Source organism: Dermatophagoides pteronyssinus, unplaced genomic scaffold (assembly GCF_027571235.1).
Source record: "Dermatophagoides pteronyssinus isolate colony J.1.1.1.1 unplaced genomic scaffold, Derpt_VIB-CSIC_2022.12 sq0030, whole genome shotgun sequence".
NCBI lineage: Eukaryota > Metazoa > Arthropoda > Arachnida > Sarcoptiformes > Pyroglyphidae > Dermatophagoides > Dermatophagoides pteronyssinus.
The window spans coordinates 318,840-337,365 of NW_027461554.1; the positions used below are offsets into that span (position 1 = coordinate 318,840).

Sequence of the window (18,526 nt, forward strand, 5' to 3'; positions counted from 1 at the left end):
AATTAAAATTTAATGAAAATCATGATTCAAATCAGTCAAAAAAGCCAGAAATAATTTCCATTGTGTGTGTGGCACAATCACCCATCACATCATCATCATTACACAGGGTGGTCTTTTGGATCATCACTTTCAACATCGTTTTTTTATTATTATTATTATCCAAAATAGAAACACCAAAATATTATGATTGTCATTTCGATTGAATGGAAAGCAAAATCAATCAATCAATCAATTAATTTTTCAACAAAAAAAAATTTTTAATTTTATTTAATTTGAATTTTCAAAACAAAAAAAAAATCATTAGTGTGCCTAATGGGTGTGAGTGATGATTGACTTTTGAATTTTATTGAATTCTTTTTTTTTTTTTTTTTTTTTGTTTCAGTCAAAAAATAAATTATTTAAATTTGTTTGTTTTTTTTTTGGTTGTTAATAAAATTGAAATTATCTATGTTAATTGATTTGTTGAAATGTGAACTGTATATTTTTGTGTATGTGTGTGATGGTTAATCATTTATAGAAAGAAAAAAAATATTACACGTAATGATAAAGAGATTGAGATTTAAAAATTTTGGAGAAAAAAAAAGAATTCTCAAATCGAATGATCGATTGATTGATGCGGTTTTCTTTCGATAATCTGATTGGCTTGATATATGATATGATGAGAGAAAAAGTATTCAATTTGTTTTTTCTATTCCGTTTCTGTTTAACCAAAAAGGCCGAATTTTGTTAAATTTCTTCTTGATTTTTTACGTTTGTCCAATAAACTACTACCACTATCGGCTGTTGTTGAATCATCTTTAATCATCATTCTTTTATCATTATTACCGGTATTTGTCATTGTTCCAGTAGTAGCAGCCGAATTACTCGATGATGATGATGTTAATCCACTTAATGAAAATTGTTTTGCTAATGCCGTTTTTAATGATGATCGTGTTCGTTTTTTATTATTAATTGAATTTTTATTATTTTCATTATTATTATTGTTGTTGTTGTTTGCATCCTTATTATTATTATTATTGTTATTATTAGTTGTTGTTGTTGATTGTTGTTGTTGTTGCTGTTGCCAAAGTAATGCTGCTAATGTTGCTAAATCTTTGGTTGATACATCCAATGGATTTATTATTGATGCTGATGATGTTTGTCCCAATAATTTTGATGATAATATAGCTTCTCTATATTTATCCGGCATTTTCATAAAATTTCCATATGCATAACCAGGACCATTTTGAAAATAAATATTTTCCAATTCGAATGGTGTCGATGCCGATGATGATGTCATTAATTTTGGTGATGACATTAATTTTGATTGCATTGCAGTAAAAAAATCTTGATTAATTTTCATACGATTTAAATGATTAATAGCCGGTAATTTTGACATCTGATTACGTAATAGCCAATATTCCAATAAACGATAATTAAGATTATTATTATTATTACCTAATAAATGATTTACATTTATAATTGATGGTGTTGATGTGAACGGTATTGATGATGCTGTTGGTGTTGGTAATAATGATGATTTTGTTGGCTGTTGTCCAATAATCATTGGACCAAAATAATTTAAATGTGAATCAGATGCACTTGTATATAATGGATTCAATAGTTTATTATTATTATTATTCAATCCAATTGGATGATGTACATTATTGTTTGATTGTATTGGATTACCATTCATCATATTCAATAAATGTTCATTAAAACGTTCATCATCAACAACATTGTATGATGTACTACCAATACCACCATTACTAAATTGATTAAAACGTAAACGATTTAAATTTGTATTTGGATGTTGATAATGACGATAATCTGGATAAATATTCGATGCACTTGGATTAATTGCCAATGATGTTGGTTTATTATTATGAAATATTATATTACGTGCTGGATGTTGTTGTTGTTGTTTATTCGATGATATGGGCCATTGATTATTATTGTTTGCATTTGAAAAACCACCACCACCATTATTATTGTTATTATTTGGATTATTTGCATCACGTTGTGACCAATCATTATTCAATGATGGTTGTCCATAAAGTCTATCTTGCATTACAGCATTATTATTATTATTATTATTATTATTTCGATAATCAATCGTATTTCGTTGCTGTTGTTGTCCATTATTATTATTATTATTTTGATTATCATTTTCATTATCAGATTTTTTATCCTCGATTTGTATAAGTATTGGTAATATACCAAGACTTTTTTCCGGTGGCCATGTATTATTTGCACCCGGTGTATAATGATAAAGTAATGGTTCTAATGTTGATTGATATGATGTTGTCGATGCATTTGCATCTTTATCCGTAACGGAAGCTGAATCCATTATAATAGAATTATCTCTTTCATTTATTAATGAATCTTTATCATAAATTTCATAATGATGATGATGATGATGTTTTGATATTGGTATTGCTTCTGATTGATAATGTTGTTGTTCAATCATTGATGATGGTTTAGATGATATATCCGTTTTCGATTTAGTTTGTTGTTGATCAATCATTGTTAAATAATTATTATCATAATTTTTTTTCAATCCATTATCATTATCATTCATCATCATCATTGTTTCACCATTATTAATGGTTAGATTTTTCAATTTATTCATTAGAAAATAATAGAAACGATCATTTAGATCCATTTGTTTATTATTCATACTATTTTTTGATATATGATCTTGTGAAATATTCGAATCGATATCTATGTTTGATGGTGATGAATTATCAAATAAATTGATAGCCGATAATTGATTATTCGTTGATGATGTTGAATGTTCACGTTTATTCCATTGTTGTTTATTATCATTATTATTATCATTAATGAATAATTCTGGTTTTGGCGTTGTTGTTGTTGTCGTCGTCGTCGTTGTAGTTGAATCTGGTGTTGCCGACAATGATATTGTTGTATCAATAGTATCTTCTTGACTTTCACTATCAGAATCATCAATTTCCATTGATGTATGATGTTTTGATGTGGCCGATTTTGTTGTCATTGTTGTTGTCGATGTTGGTGCCGATGTTCCATCCATTAAATTCAATAATGGTACCTTTGATTTAATAATGCAAACAATAACAACAAAAAAAAAATTTATTCAAATTGCAAAAGTTTTTTTTTTGTTTCGAAATCAAAACAAATTGATCATTTTATTCTTTTCGATTTTTTTGAACTAATTTTTTTCCTGTTTTCTCTTTTAACTTGAATTTTTGATTCAAAATATATTTTTTTGAATCAAGAATTTTTTTTTGTGAAATTTTGCTAAATAAATAGGCTATGATCATTTGATTTGATTTTTCTAAAAAAAAATTCTGATTTTTTTTAATATTAAAAAATTTACCTTAATGTAGACAATTTGTAATTTTTTCGATTTTTTCTTATTCGATTTTTGCATCTTTTTTAACGGTCTAAATGATGTTTGTGTGGCTGGTGATAGATTACTACTACCACCATTCTGTTGTATAATTGATGATGCCTGATTAGTACTACCTGCTGATTGAATCGATGATTCACTATTCATAAACATTGGTGGATAATGATGTTGATGATGTACAATAAATACATCATCATTACTAATTGGTTTAACTTGATTACCAATCATACTACCAGATGATAATTGTTTTAAATCCGAATTTAAATGTGTTGAATATGCATTCATATATGGCATTATTTGATCCGGTATAATAAAATTTTGATTTGATGTTGTACCAGATGAATTAAGCATATCACCATCATTATTATTAGTAATTTGATTATCATCATTTGCTTTAATACCATATAATGATCCATTCTGTGTAGCAATAATTCTTATAGAATGTGGCTGTTGTTGATGTATTGTTAAATGATCATTATCATTATTTTCATTTTCATTACCATCATCATCATTATCATTATTATCATTAATTTCATCGCTATTATTTGGTGTACTATCATTATTATCATTATTATTATCTTCATCATTAACACGTGTCATTTCATCTAAATCATAATCAAGATTCATATCATCACGTGAATCATCATCAAATTTTATTGATTCTTTTGGATAACTAGTTGTTGATGTTGATAATGATTGTTGTTGTTGTTGTTGTGATGATTTTAACATTAAACTAAAATGATTATTTGTTGGTGGTGTTGCTAATGGTATTGATGATGATGATGATGATGATAGAATTTTTAATCTTTGTATATCATTAATCGATTCATCAGATTCTAATGGTGTATCTGACCATATTCTTCGTCGTTTTGTATGATTCGATGATGATGATGATGATGGTTGATCATAAAATGAATCAAATAATGCATAACGTGTAAATGTTAATGGTTTTGATATTATTGGTGATGGATTCCAATGGCTAAATGAATCGGTTGATATTGGTGTTGCAGATATATTTGTCGATGATGTTGATAATGAATTTGTTTGTATTTGTTGTTGTTCATTAGAATTCTGTAATGCTGCTGAAGAAGATGATGATGATGGCTGAAATACATTATTATTATTCACCGTTGTTGTTGTTGTTGAATTAGATTGATTATCACTAATTTGATCCGATTGTTGTTGTTGTTGTTGTGATAATGAATGATACATTTCAACACCAGATACTGGTGGTTCAATCATTAGATCAAAACGTGAACTACCACCACCACCAACACTACCAACATTTGTTGTTGATGTTAATACACGTTTTACAAATGGATCAATTTTTGATTGATGTGAATCGAAAAATTGTGTAAAACATAATGTTGGTAATAGAATAATTAATGAAAATAATAATGAAAAATTATCTTTGGCCGCCATAATTTTTTTCAGGTTTTTTTTCTTGTCTGCACAATAACAGTTTTTTTTATTTCAAGGAATAATTTTCAATTCAAAAATTTTGAAATTATCTAAAATCACAATGTAAACATTTTATTACATGTCAATGAAATGATGAAAAGAAATTAAGAAAAATCAATGTAAAACATGATCAGATCACCAGATCAATCACAACTAAACAAAACTAAACAAAAACCAAATATAATTCCAGAATCGACACAAACACAGTGATTAAATGAAAAAAAAATGATCAAATTTTGAATATCGATTGCCATATTTATAAAGTTTTCTTTTCTCTTTCCCGTGAATTAACCGAAAAAGTGAATCCCGCTAGGTATTGTAACTTGTGTGTGTGTGTATGTGTCTCTTTTCATCATATTTACCGATGAAAAAGAAAGAGAATATCGGTAAGAGAGAGAAAAAAAACTGTCCGAATCTAACCGAAACGGTAAATGAAAAAAAACCAATTTCTCCTTTTTTTTGGTGCTTTGAAGACGCTGTATTTCTTCTAAATATTCTGGCGCCAAATGATAATGATGTGATTTGATGGAAGAGAAATACAAAAAAAAATTAAGAATTCATTATGAAAAAGATCTTAAATTACCATGTTATATGTCATCTCTTCTAAACGATCAATGGCCATGATGATGATGATGATGATGATGTTTGTTTGTTTATTTTCTGGGAAAGAAAAAAAATATTTTATTTAAATTGATCGATCGATCGATTTAACACTAATATATTCATTTTGTTTGTCATCATTATCATATAACATTTACATAAATAAAAAAAATTCAAAATAAATTATTGATTGATTGATTGATTATAGATTGATTATGTAATCGATGTTGAAAAAACAAACAAACAATCAATCAATCATTAGATTTTTTGTTTTTGTCATCAAATATTTTTACACTTGAATGTTTTTCTGCACCAAAAAAAACAAACAAACAAACAAATATTACATAAAATATTTTATCCGATTAAAAGAAAAAAAAAGTTTGACATTGATGGGTCAAGCCGAGCATCATTATTATTTTTTGAGCATCTTTTTTTTGATGATGATGATCGATTCCATAATGTACAGGATGTTATATGGTTTGCTAATAGGTAATCATCATCATCAACAACAACAACAACAACAATTCACTATTCTTCGGTTGATTGGTTGATGTTTGTTGTTGTTGTTGAACCCAAACATCTCTTGGACAATCAAAAAAAAAAAATTTCAAAACTTTACCTTTTTGGTGATGGCCTATATTTTTGTTTCTCTCGTTTTGTTCTGGCTTTTGCCACATACACCATGATTATGATTATGATTTTTTGATTTGATTTTGATTTTCTTTATGGATGCATCCCCATAAAGAAAATTATTGTTTTCTTTTTTTTTTTGTAAAATGACTACTACTTCTATGATGATGATCATCATATTTATATTTTGATGGATCGAATCGATCATCATATAGATTTTTTTTCAAAAAATAAAATTTTAAAATTTTAAAAAAACTTGTTACAACAACAATGTTATTTTAAAATGAAAAAAAAACAACAACAAACTTGTAAATGAAACAATGTATTTTGGTTGTCTATGGTCTGAAATATTTTGTGATGACATTAATACAAGGAATCTATTCGGGTGTATTTGGTTGTTTGTTTGTTTACTTCAATCAATCAATCAATCAATCAATCACCGATTGATAAGTCACCTTTGATGATTCTCATCGATTTGGTTAGATTTTTTTGTTTGTTTGTTTGATGATGCTTTCATCTGAGAAAAACAAAATTTTGTATTTGACATTTCTTTTTTTCGCTGATGCCATAAAAAAAACAACTAACTATCATCAAACTCCTACAATTTTTTTGGATTAATGATGATGACATTCGTCGGTTATCATTAGCACATTCTAAGTGTGTGTGTGTATGTGTTTCTTTGTGTGTTTGTTTGTGTGTTTTTGTTTCAATCCAGATCAAATATTTTTAGATCCAATGATTTTATTTTGAACAAATAAAAAAAAGTGATAATGATCTTTAAATACTGAATACCTTTTAGTTATTTTTTTTTCTTAAATTTCCAATGTCTATTTACACACAAAAGGTTTCGTTTTTTTTTGCTGTTATTGTCGTTGTCATTATTTGATTTCGCTCTCTTTTTCTCAATTTAGATATTTTTTTTCAACTTGTTGGCCATTATCATCATCATTACTATTAATCGGCAATCACGACGGTTTTTTATGCTTTGTTTTTTTTGCTACACATTTGGAGGAATGCTGGTAATAAATGATGGCTGTAAACAACGCCACCTATGACCTTTGAAAATTTTGATCCATTTTTTTTTCTTCTAATATATTGAATGATTAGAAAGAAAAAAGAATTGTATTATGATGAATGAAAAAGGATATATCAATCAATTTATTTTACAGATTTTTGTTTCGTTTCTTTTCGTTTTGTCTACAAATCCAATTGGTAGCTACATTGTGAAAAAAAAATGGAAACAAAGTAAAAGTGTGAATTGGATTGATGCACAGACCGCCATGTTACCACACACACACACACACACACATAATTATTAAGCTGCTAACAATGATAACAGTAACGAATTTTTGAAAACTGTAGAAATTTCCCTTTTCTTATAAGAAAAAAATAATTTCATTTTTGTTCTTTGTAAATCATAATCAATCCATCAATCAATCAATTCGTTGAATTGTTACAATAAATCCAACTCAACGATTTGGTGAAACAATCCTTTTTTTTATATCATTGAATTCTTCATTTTCAACACATCAAAAGAACAATGTATTTTTAAATTTTTATTTTCTTCTTCTGGATTTTTGAATGATTCATGTGGATGTTGATCATCATCATCATCATCATCGATGAATGAACTGAATGTGATAGGTCTGAGTGTATGTTGTTGTTGTTCATCACAATGACATCCAAATAAAATAAATTAGAATCGATTTGATTTTTCAAACCTGAACATTCTCTTAGATTATTGCAACAAAATTAATAATTTGCATCGTATAAATCAATCAAATTTGCGTGACCATTGTGTCTGGATGCTAATTTTTGATTGTTACTGATAGATTGATCGAACGATTGATCAATACATAACGTGTTATAAATTGGATTTTTTTTCACCTAACAACAATTATCGATTATCGATCATTGCACCTTTTTGTTGTTGTTGTTGTTGTTGGTGAAATTTGGTCATCCAAATAATCATTGTGTTGGTTATTTTTGAATTGTTTTGAAATTTTATCATCAACTGCGAAAAAAATGAATCTTATTTTGATGCAAATTTGCTTTCCATTCTCAATCATTATCATCATCATCATCATCAACAAGAACGAATTTTACTTTTCATTTTGTCATCAAATTTTGTTGATAAAATCTGATCTAAAAAAAAAATATTTGATTCACATTTACTTTTGCTGTTGATCATTTATCGTTGATTGACCCCTAACACATACCTGACCATAACAACGAAACGAAACGATAATGACAATAAAAAAAAGAAAAGAAAAAGAAATTATCAACCAAACAAACAAACAAACAAAATGAAAATAAAAACGAAATGATACACACATCACACATCATTATTATGCAATGAAATTGTCTGTCTGGTCATCATTTATATTTCAAAAAAAAAAAACTGTGACAAATTTCGGTCAAAAATTTATGAACTATTTATTATTCAGATCTATTTCAGGTGTATTAAATGATGTTTTAAATATTTTTTTTCTATCCACATCATTATTATCATTGACAATGACAAAATATTTATGATGATGATGATGATCGATTTATTTCGTGATTAAATATAGAAGAATATGAATGATTTAAATGTGAGAAAGTGATCAATGAAATTTTTGACCAGATTTTTTTATTCGAAAAAATTTACAATATTTTTTCTTTGACTATCAAAATATCTTTTATGGATTTTAAATTTTTTAAAATTTGAAACCATATCATCAATATTATGGCCGGAAATTGACAAAAAAAACATAATTTTTCATCACAAAAGTAAAGAAAAAAAAACAGTGATTTTTCTTTTTTGAACACAATCCAAATATTCACAATTTTTTTCACCCCCGATAATGATCATTAATTCATTGTTTTCTTTTTGAAAATTTTCAAATCAGAAAAAAAACATTGTCAAATATTCTCATCCTTTTTTTCCATAATCCATTAGAAATGCCTACACAAACACACATTCAATTGTGATGATAATTTCTTTAAATTAATGTGAATCCATCATTGAATTGAATTGAATTGAATTGATGATTAGCCACATATAAATAATAACAATAATAATAAAAATCCATAAATCGCACATTGACATTTTTTATCCATCAATTTTATCATCATTAATTTTATTTTCACAGGTTTTCTTTTTCGCAGGTAAAAATTTTCAGCCAAAAACAAAAACCAAACCAAAAACCACCAAACCCACACCAAGAAAGTATTAACAAACCAAACAAAAAATGATTGACAAAGAAAGAAATTGATGTTATATATCGATGTTGCTGTGTGACATGCTGGCCGAATTTTTTTTTTTTTTTTTGTTTATTTTTATTTTCCATCATCATCATCATCATTAGGCGAGAGAAAAATTTTTAAACACCTTTTTTTTCACTGGAATAAAATAAAATAAACATTTCATTCATTCATGTATCATCAATGTTGATTTTTTTTAAAATATTTTTGCTGATGTTGTTGGACAATTGAATTGTCAAAAAACCAACATTGATGATGGTGATGATGATGATGATGTGATAATGATGATGATCCTGATACATTATAAAATCATTATCTTCTCTATTTTCGCTATATTTATCTATCTGAGAGGAATGATTTTCTTTTTGTTTTTTTTTTTTTTGTTTGTTGCGAGAAAAAGTGTAAATTCGTTCCCCCTCAGTTTTTTTTCTTCTTTCTTCACTGAATTTGATGGTGACAATATTTTTTTTTTTTTTTTTTTTGGTTGCTCCCATTGTTTTCATGTGTATCAGAATCATCATTATCATCAAAAAGTTGAAAGTTGTTGTCAAAAATTTTGCCTAAAAAGTTGCCTAAATGATTAATGAATCACATACTCACATCTCATTGTAATCGTATCTAATCTTTGGAATATTTTTCAATGAATTTGAGTACGATGATGGTCAATCGATCGATCAATTTGATTCTGAAATAGTCCAAAATCCTTTCCATTTCGCTTTCGCTTATTTTGTAGACATTTTTGTTGAAAAATTCTTATGCTCGACATTCATCATAATTATTGCATTCAACATGATGATGATTTGAATATCCTACATAGGATCTATATAGGATTCATCAATTTCAATTCGACAATGATGATGATCAGTGTTCGTGATTGGTATTAAATATGCCTTTCATTCATTGATGTTCAAAAAAAAAGACAAAACAAATTTGAATTCAAATTGAGAAAAATAAAACTCACGAATTTAGTTTTTTTTCATTCTTCCAAAAAAGAAATCATTTTTTTTCTCCTCGAATAACCAAAAACACCAGAAAAATTGTGACCAAAAAAAACAACAACAACAAATATTTTTCATTGGAACAACAAAAAATAAATCTTATCTAAATTTCCATTTTTAGAATCGACCAAATAAAATCCAATCCAATCCATTTGTCATTTCTTTTTTTTCAATTTCAACTCTTAGTCGTCGTCTTCGTCGTCGATGATGATAATGATGATTCAAAACAAAACCGAAAAAAAATCGGGCCATCCTAATGATGATGATGATGATGATTGACCATTTAGCATCCATCAGAATTAGGTGTATGTATGTTTTGTGTGGTTGAAAATTGAGTGTCAAGAAAAAAAAATAAATTATGTCATCATGATGATGATCAAAAATGTGTTACGATAGTGTATTTGTCATATTCTAATGATGTTAAGATTGTGATGATGATGGTGATGATGATCATCATCATCATGATAAATGATGTTTTAGAATGTGATTCACGAATTGTTTTGTTTAGGATTTTTTGTTTTGTTTTGATTTTGATTCAAAAATTGTTGGTTTTTATTTCGAATGTTTTCGAATATTTTTCCAAAACATTCGATTCGTAAAAAAAATCACAACGCCATCTATTGATTGATTGTGGGCAATGAAGATAAAAACTAATTTCAGTGAAATATTAATGAAATTAGATGGCGCTATTCTTTGTTAAAGCTTTTTTTTGAAAAAATTGAAAAATCTAAAATTGAAAAAAAAATTCTACCCACACACACATGTGATTATTTCTTTATTTTGTCTTTATTTCCGTCTTTGAATTTTGAATGAAATTTATTTTTTGTAAAAAAACGAAGAAAAATGAAAAACAATTGTCAAAAACAGAACATTCCATTCATATATTAAAATTCTGGTCATGTTTTTCTGTGTGTGTGTGAGTGTATATGGGGGTGTATCTAAGCCATGATCAGATTTTTTTTTCTTTCTTCTTTCGATTGCTCAATTATTCCTATAGTGATGTTGATCCGGCCTGCTGTTGTTGTTTCATTCTTTTTTTCCCTCCAAAAAAACAACAACAACAACAATTTCATTCGATATTTCAAATAATAATGACCCATAATAATAATAATAATAATTTATGGATCAACCAACCAAAATTATTATTATTATTATGTAAATTATGAAATATATAAAAAAAATTATAATGAAATACTTTTTTGGTTTATGAGATGTTGATAAAAATGTGTATGATGATGATGGATCATCATCATCATTAACACCTTAATCGTGGTTTAGTTATTTGTTATTACACAAAGATGTATATGTGATGTGAAGTGTTGATGAAATTAATTATTCATTAAAAATGTTGATGATAAATTATAACAACACATAATTCATGTAATTTTTTTATTCTCTCTTTCGATTCTCTTCACAAGAATCTTCTTTTGATGATCATTTCAAATGTAAAATGAAAATATAAAAACAATAATTTACCATCATTCATTCTATAAGATTTATGATCCCTGTTTTTTTTCTAGCTTTTTTTTCACCGATAGTATCGATTTATTTTATTAAAAACCACCATCACTCCAAATGAAAAAAATTCTAAATCAATTTATCATTATTAAAAGTTGATCATCATCATCATAATCATCACCGATGACATTATTTCGTTCACATGAATCACATTTATATTACATTTAAAGATTTATTTATTTATTTTTTTCTTCTTTTTTGCCTGTATGTTGTTGTTGTGTTTGTAAAAAATATTATTATTATTATTATTATTAAGATGATAATAATAATGACCCAGACCAAACTAGACTACGACAAATCCCATTCTTACTTTCTTTATTCAACTCTCACTGATGATGATGATTATGATGATGATGATGATTCTAAAATCAATTCAGTTCAGTTCATTTCTTATTTCATTTCGGTTCAATTGTTTCAGTAAACGGACCAAATAAAAAAAATCAAATAATGATAATAAAAATAACTTGTTTTTTTTGGTACTGACCATCATCATCATCATCATCATCATCAACATCTTCTCTGTTATATATCTCTGATTGTTTTCTCTCATTTCACTACACATATATAATGTCTTTTTTTTTTTACTTCGTCGGGTAAGGTTGAATGAACAAAAATGATTGAATGTTCAACATCATCATCATCATCATCATAATCAACATCGTTAGATGATCTAAGAAGTGGAAAATATGGTCACCACTACCATCATCACCATCATCATCATCATTATCATTATCGTTTTTCTGAATTTGATGAAACAAACAAATATCATTTAATAATGATAATGATGATGATGATGATGATGATCAATATCAAAAAACAGTTTATTATTTTCATTAAAGTCATTGATTTTCAGTCAGAAGAATAAAAAAAAGGACATGAAATGAAATGAAATAATAATAATAAATTCCAAGTGGTCAACAAATACGAATGAAGAAATTATTTAGCCGTAAAAATGGGATACACACACCCACACAAACACACAGACATTATGAATTTCTTCTTTTTCATTTGATTTCATCTAATATCATCCAAATTGATGATTAAGTAATAAAATATAATAATAAAACAAAAATAAGAATGATGATGATGATGATGATGATCTCATGTTTAAAGATTTATTATTTTATCTAAGTTATTTGATATTCAATTCTATATTGAGTGTTGACAATAATGATAAATATTCATGGAAAAAAATGGTTTCTCTCTCTCTCTCTCTCTCTCTCTCTCTCTCTCTTTGTTTTGTCGTTTTATTATTTCGATAATATTAATAATAATAATAATAATCATTATTAGATTGATTTTTTTTCTGTTAGCGGCTGTTGTTGTTGTTCACAAATTCAATGGTTGGAAGATGATAGTGAATTTCGGTGGAAAAAAAATTGAAATTGAAATTGAATAACAACAACATAGTGTACACCGCTACAATAGTCTGTTATTGGTTATTTTTTCAGTTATCAATTTTTTTTTTTTTTTGGATAATAAAAATAATGATGACATCAAATTGATGTTTTGATTAAAACTTGGATCACCAAAATTGTATGTGTGTGTTGACGGTAAAAAATTAATCAAATCAGTTTCCAATTTGATGTTGTTATATATTATTCGCTGCTGGACATTCTTTTTTTTTCTTCTTTTTGGTTGATGGAAATGATTTGGATTCATTGTTGGATCACATTATTTAATTTTGTTGTTGTTGTTGTTGTCGTTATGACTGCTCAATACGATCCGGATATTCATTTGATTCAAAATTGTTGTGGTATTGAATGAAGGAGGAGGAGGAGAGAGAGAGAGAGAGGGAATAACAATCATCATCATCATCATCATCTTGTCATTTGTGTTTGTGCGGTTCGGTTGATTCTGCCAATTTTCGGATTCTGATTTTGATTTCCGTTTGAATGGACATATGATGGTCGAAAATGATGATGATGATGATGAAGGACAGAAGAAAAAAAAATCAAATAAAATCTATGGGGATAGGAAAAATTAATGAAATAAAATTCTGTTTATGTACACACACACACACACACAGACATTGTTAATCCAAACAATTCCGGTCGCTGATGTTTGTTTGTTTGTTTGTCAAATTTTTTTGTTTTCGGTAATTTTTTTGTTTTCTTACCATATATAACACATAAACAAATAAATGAAATGATTTTTTGATTTGTTATGGGGTCTGCGACAACCAGAAAATCAATCAATCAATCAAAAAATGTTTAATTTTTGCTTTCTATTTTCTGAAAACCACAATTATCATCATCATCATCATCATAATTTTCTTGTAAAAAAAAACTTGAAAAATCATTTATGTCATGAATGTTTCGAATGAATTAATAAATATGAGCTTGGGTAAAAAAAAGCTGCATTGAATGAATTGCAAAATAGCAAAAAAGAAAAACGAACGAAACAAAACGAACGAGAACGAGATTTAAGCCATTTCCCTGAATTTCAATTCAAATCAATTGAAATTGAAATTGAAATTTTTTTATTTTTTATTATTCAATTTTCTTTTAGTAAACAAGTGTACAATGAAAAAGAAAAAAAAAGAAAAAAGAAAAAGAAATAAAGAATTGAATTGAATTGTAAAGCTAAACTAACAATTTCAATTTGTTAGATTTGTTGTTGTTGTTGTTGTTGTTGTTCGGATAATATATGAAATATCCATCCATGAAATTTCATAATAATGAATTGGTTAATATATTGTACTATACAAGTATATTGTTAGTAGTAGTAGTAGTAGTAGGTTTTTTTTTATATTCTCATTTCTCATTTTCTTATTATTATTATTATTATTATTATTCTTTCTGTTTTTATTATTATTATTATTATATTCTTTCCTGAATTGAATATTATAAAAAAAAAAGAATTCTGAATATACAAGTTTTTTTCTTTTTTATATTCATTCATTCATTCATTCATTTTCTTACTTGGATTCTTTATTCTTGTTGTTGTTGTTGTTGTTGTTGTTATTCCTCTTATGCAATTCATATATAAATGTCTATATTCATTTTCCATTTGTGCCAATTTTCATTCATTTATATAAAATAAGAAAAAAAAACAGAAAAAATATTCTGTGAATGGAAGAATCTATTCTTTATTTTTTCTGTTTCGATTCTTTATTTTTTTTCTTCTTTTGCTGTTTATTTGTTTGTTTGTTTGTTTGTTTGTTTGTTCGTCTAATGGAGAATATGTCGTTTAAGTTGTCGTTTCATTCATTCTTTCATTCATTTTGTTTGTTTGTTTGTCTGTTAGGTTTTTTTTCTATCCAATTCTTGTTGTTGGTAGAAAATATTTAATTCTTTGAGAATATCTAGATATAAAAAAAATTAGTATTTATTACCCCATTTGTATTCGGTATTTCTAAATTGTGTGTGTGGCATGATAATAATCATAATTAATTGCTTCTGGTTTTTTTTTCTTTTTGGTTCATCCTCTCGATGGGTATTAGATAATTTTACCGTTTTTTTTTCATAGGAATGATAATCATGACATCGATTATTTCAATGATTATAACAATTTACTTTCAAGGATTAGAATTTTTCTGTCTCTCATATTTTGCTTTATTTATCATTTATTTCAATTTTGAATTTTTTCTTTTGTGAAAATGAAAATTATTGAAAGTTTTCATTTCAAAATTCTGTCCAAAATAATAATAATAAAAATTTTTTTTTTTTGACTGTAAAACCAAATAACGTATCCCAATAGACAATCACCTTAAATCATCCATATCAAACAACAGCAACAACAAAACTATAGAATTCAATGAATAAATGGTTTTTTTTCAACCTTAACAAATGTTCATTCATACCAAATAATCTTACTTTCTTTCTTTTTTTTCAAAAAAAAACATTTTCTAAAATAAAATGAAATGAATAAATCATCGATATCTTGGAACTTACTTGGAAAAAATAACCAGAACAAAAAACAAACTATAATCCAGATATGTTGTGTGAACACGTTTCAATGAAAAATTTTGTTTTTTTCAGTTTTTTTGCAAGAATCTATTTCACTGTTCATCAGTAAAATAGAGAAATAGAGAAAACAGGCCAACAACATGTTTTTTTCTCGTTGATAAAGTATTTATCATTTCATTTCATTCATTACTTTTAATATCGATTTGTTGATAGGATCAATAAACATCATCATCATCATCATCATCATCATCAATATAATCAATATCATTATTGATTCAAACGTATAAACACTTCATAAATTCACATCATTTTGTTGTTGTTAATATTGATGTGTGTTGAATAATAATTAATAATTTATTCATAGTAGTCATAGTATATAAAAACAAGGTGACAAGATTTTTTCGCCCCGAAGATATAATGGTGTATAGAATGATGTTTGTAAGATAAAATCCAATTGAACATTATTGAATTATTATTAGGCCTTTTTTTCAACTTTTTTTTGATTATCAAAGTCATCTAGATAGATAGATAGATAGATAGAAAAATAAACAGCTATCAGAATAATTTGATGATCTGAATGAATGAATTTTTTTTCAATTTTGTTGTTGAAATGAATGTATTTGAAATAAGTAACCACCAACCCCAAAAAAAACAAACATCATGATTATGATGAATTCCATTTTTTTTCTGAAATGTGACAGTGAAAATAGTGAAATCTGTCAAAAAAAAAAAATTTGTTGTTGCTGTTGGTTTGTTCACTTTTTTTTTGTTTTCTTTTGGATTCTGGATTCTGTCTCGTTTTTTTTTTTTTGATTTGATATTTGATGTTTTTCTTATTTTTCTTCGTATATTCTTTTCAAAGTGTTTCATTGAAGTTGAGAGAGAGAGAGAATGAGAGAAAGTTGTCATATTTTATTTCAAAATTCTTTTTTCTTTTCTTTTTCGATTTTTAAAACTAAAAAGAATTTCTAAGATGAAAATTCTTCTAAATTCTTTTCTTTATTTTGTTTGTTTGTTTGTTGAAAAAAAACTGTTCAAGTTGCTTTTTTTCTGATATTTTTTTTCTCTTTAATTTCCAATGTTGTTGTTGTTCATTTTTCATTTATTTACTTAAATGTGTCATTCTATGACAATATTATTATTTTTTTGTGACTAAATGATCCGTAGGTTTTGAAATTTTAGATATTTTTTTCTTCAAAAAAAAAAAATTCTTAAGGATTTGCCCTGAAAAAATGCATATTTCTGTTAGGTTTTTTCAACGTTTTTTTTTTTTGCTCGCAATCTTAGTAATGATAATCATCATCAAGTGAAAGATATGAAGCGTAAAAAAATATGAATATAAATATGGATTGATAAATAAACTATAGAAGAATAAAAAAAAATCAATGTTTTTTTTCTCGAAAAAATATTGAAAATTTCACGTTATTCACTTGATCAGCATCATGATGGTTATAAATAATAATAATGCCCAATATGGTAGTACAGAAAGGGTACCTCCATCAACAACAACAACAACAGGAAAATGGGAAAATCAAAGTCGATCCATCAGTGAAAAAACAACACAAAAAAAATAACCGAAAATTGAAAAATTTGAAATAAAAATCATAATGAAAATATACTCAGTAATAATCGGGTTATGATTATATGTGAATGTTCACTATTATCATCATTTTCAGATTTTTTTTTGGCGAAAAAATTTTCAATCTTTTCGCAAAAAAAAATCCATGTTTATTCTTGAAAAAGGAATAATAAAAACTTTTTAAAGTGATGCTTACCATGAATGTATGTAGCCATTATAAACTACAACAACAACAACAACAACAGTAGCATTTGCATCTAATGGTTTTTTTTTCTTCGTTGGTTGATGGGGAGCAACCATTTGATTCAACCATTGATCAAGTTTCTTTTATTGTGTAATTTTTGTTTTCCTTGGAAAATTTATTTCATCAGAATTTTTCGTTTTTTTTTCGCTGTAAATTGATAAAATTTTGTTAACAAAGATCCAATATGATCCTTATACAGGTATGAAAAGAGAATATGATCCATAATAATAACGTTTTATTATGACCAAAAAATTTTTTATTATCCAAATGAAACACACAAATATTTTTTGGCGACAATAATTTAACGTTATTATTTTTTATGACTAATTTGATGTTTTATCATCAAATTTTTTGTTAGCTCCAAATAACAACAAGAAGAAGAATATTCTGTAAATGGAATCAATAAATGGAATATTCTTCTATACAGCCATAATAATGATGATATTTAGACCAATGGCTGTGTGTGTGTGATGGAAGATGGGAATAATAAATTTGTTTTGCAACTAATAATGTCAACGTTTTGTATATTTATGACTTTTTTGCGTTTTCTATTCGATATGATGATGATGATGATGATAATAATGATTGTGAAACCTGTGAAACCTGAACCAACAAACAAAAAAATGACGCTGATAAACAAATTGATTGAATATAAGCTTTAAAATTATTTTTAATCAAAGAATTGTCATCTATCTGCAGCATACGATATTTTCAACAACAACAAAAAAATCCATTTTTTTTCGTTTGAACAAAATTGCAATCAACAACTAACAAAAAAAAATATCCCAATATTGCATGATCAGCTGAATTTGATTTGTGAATGTTTTTTTTCTGGTCAATCAAAATTCTATATATTTTGTTATTAGTTTTTTTTTCATTTTCCCTATAGATTGGAGTGAATGAATGAATGAACATTTTTTTTTGATCAATGTTTGAGATTTTCGTTATTGTCATTTGTTTGTTTGTTTG

General features: G+C 26.3%; 1 protein-coding gene across 1 annotated transcript; it reads right to left on the minus strand.

Annotated features, from left to right (window-relative positions):
* Window positions 1-360: 360 nt before the first annotated feature.
* LOC113789673 (uncharacterized) lies at window positions 361-17,742 on the minus strand. Its single transcript, XM_075823490.1, has 3 exons — window positions 17,510-17,742; window positions 3,338-4,881; window positions 361-3,049 (listed from the first exon to the last, which is right to left on the minus strand). Exons 2-3 carry the CDS (start codon window positions 4,790-4,792, stop codon window positions 704-706), a joined length of 3,801 nt encoding a protein of 1,266 aa, XP_075679605.1. The 5' UTR covers window positions 4,793-4,881; window positions 17,510-17,742; the 3' UTR covers window positions 361-703.
* Between the last annotated feature and the right edge of the window lie 784 nt (window positions 17,743-18,526).

What these genes read in the sequence shown, in the direction of transcription:
- LOC113789673 (XM_075823490.1), bottom strand. Translation starts at nt 4,792, where the DNA reads ATGGCGGCCAAAGATAATTTTTCATTATTATTTTCATTAATTATTCTA. An exon ending in TACAAATTGTCTACATTAAG is followed by an intron (nt 3,050 to 3,337) that starts GTAAATTTTTTA and finishes ATTAAATCAAAG; the next exon opens with GTACCATTATTGAATTTAAT.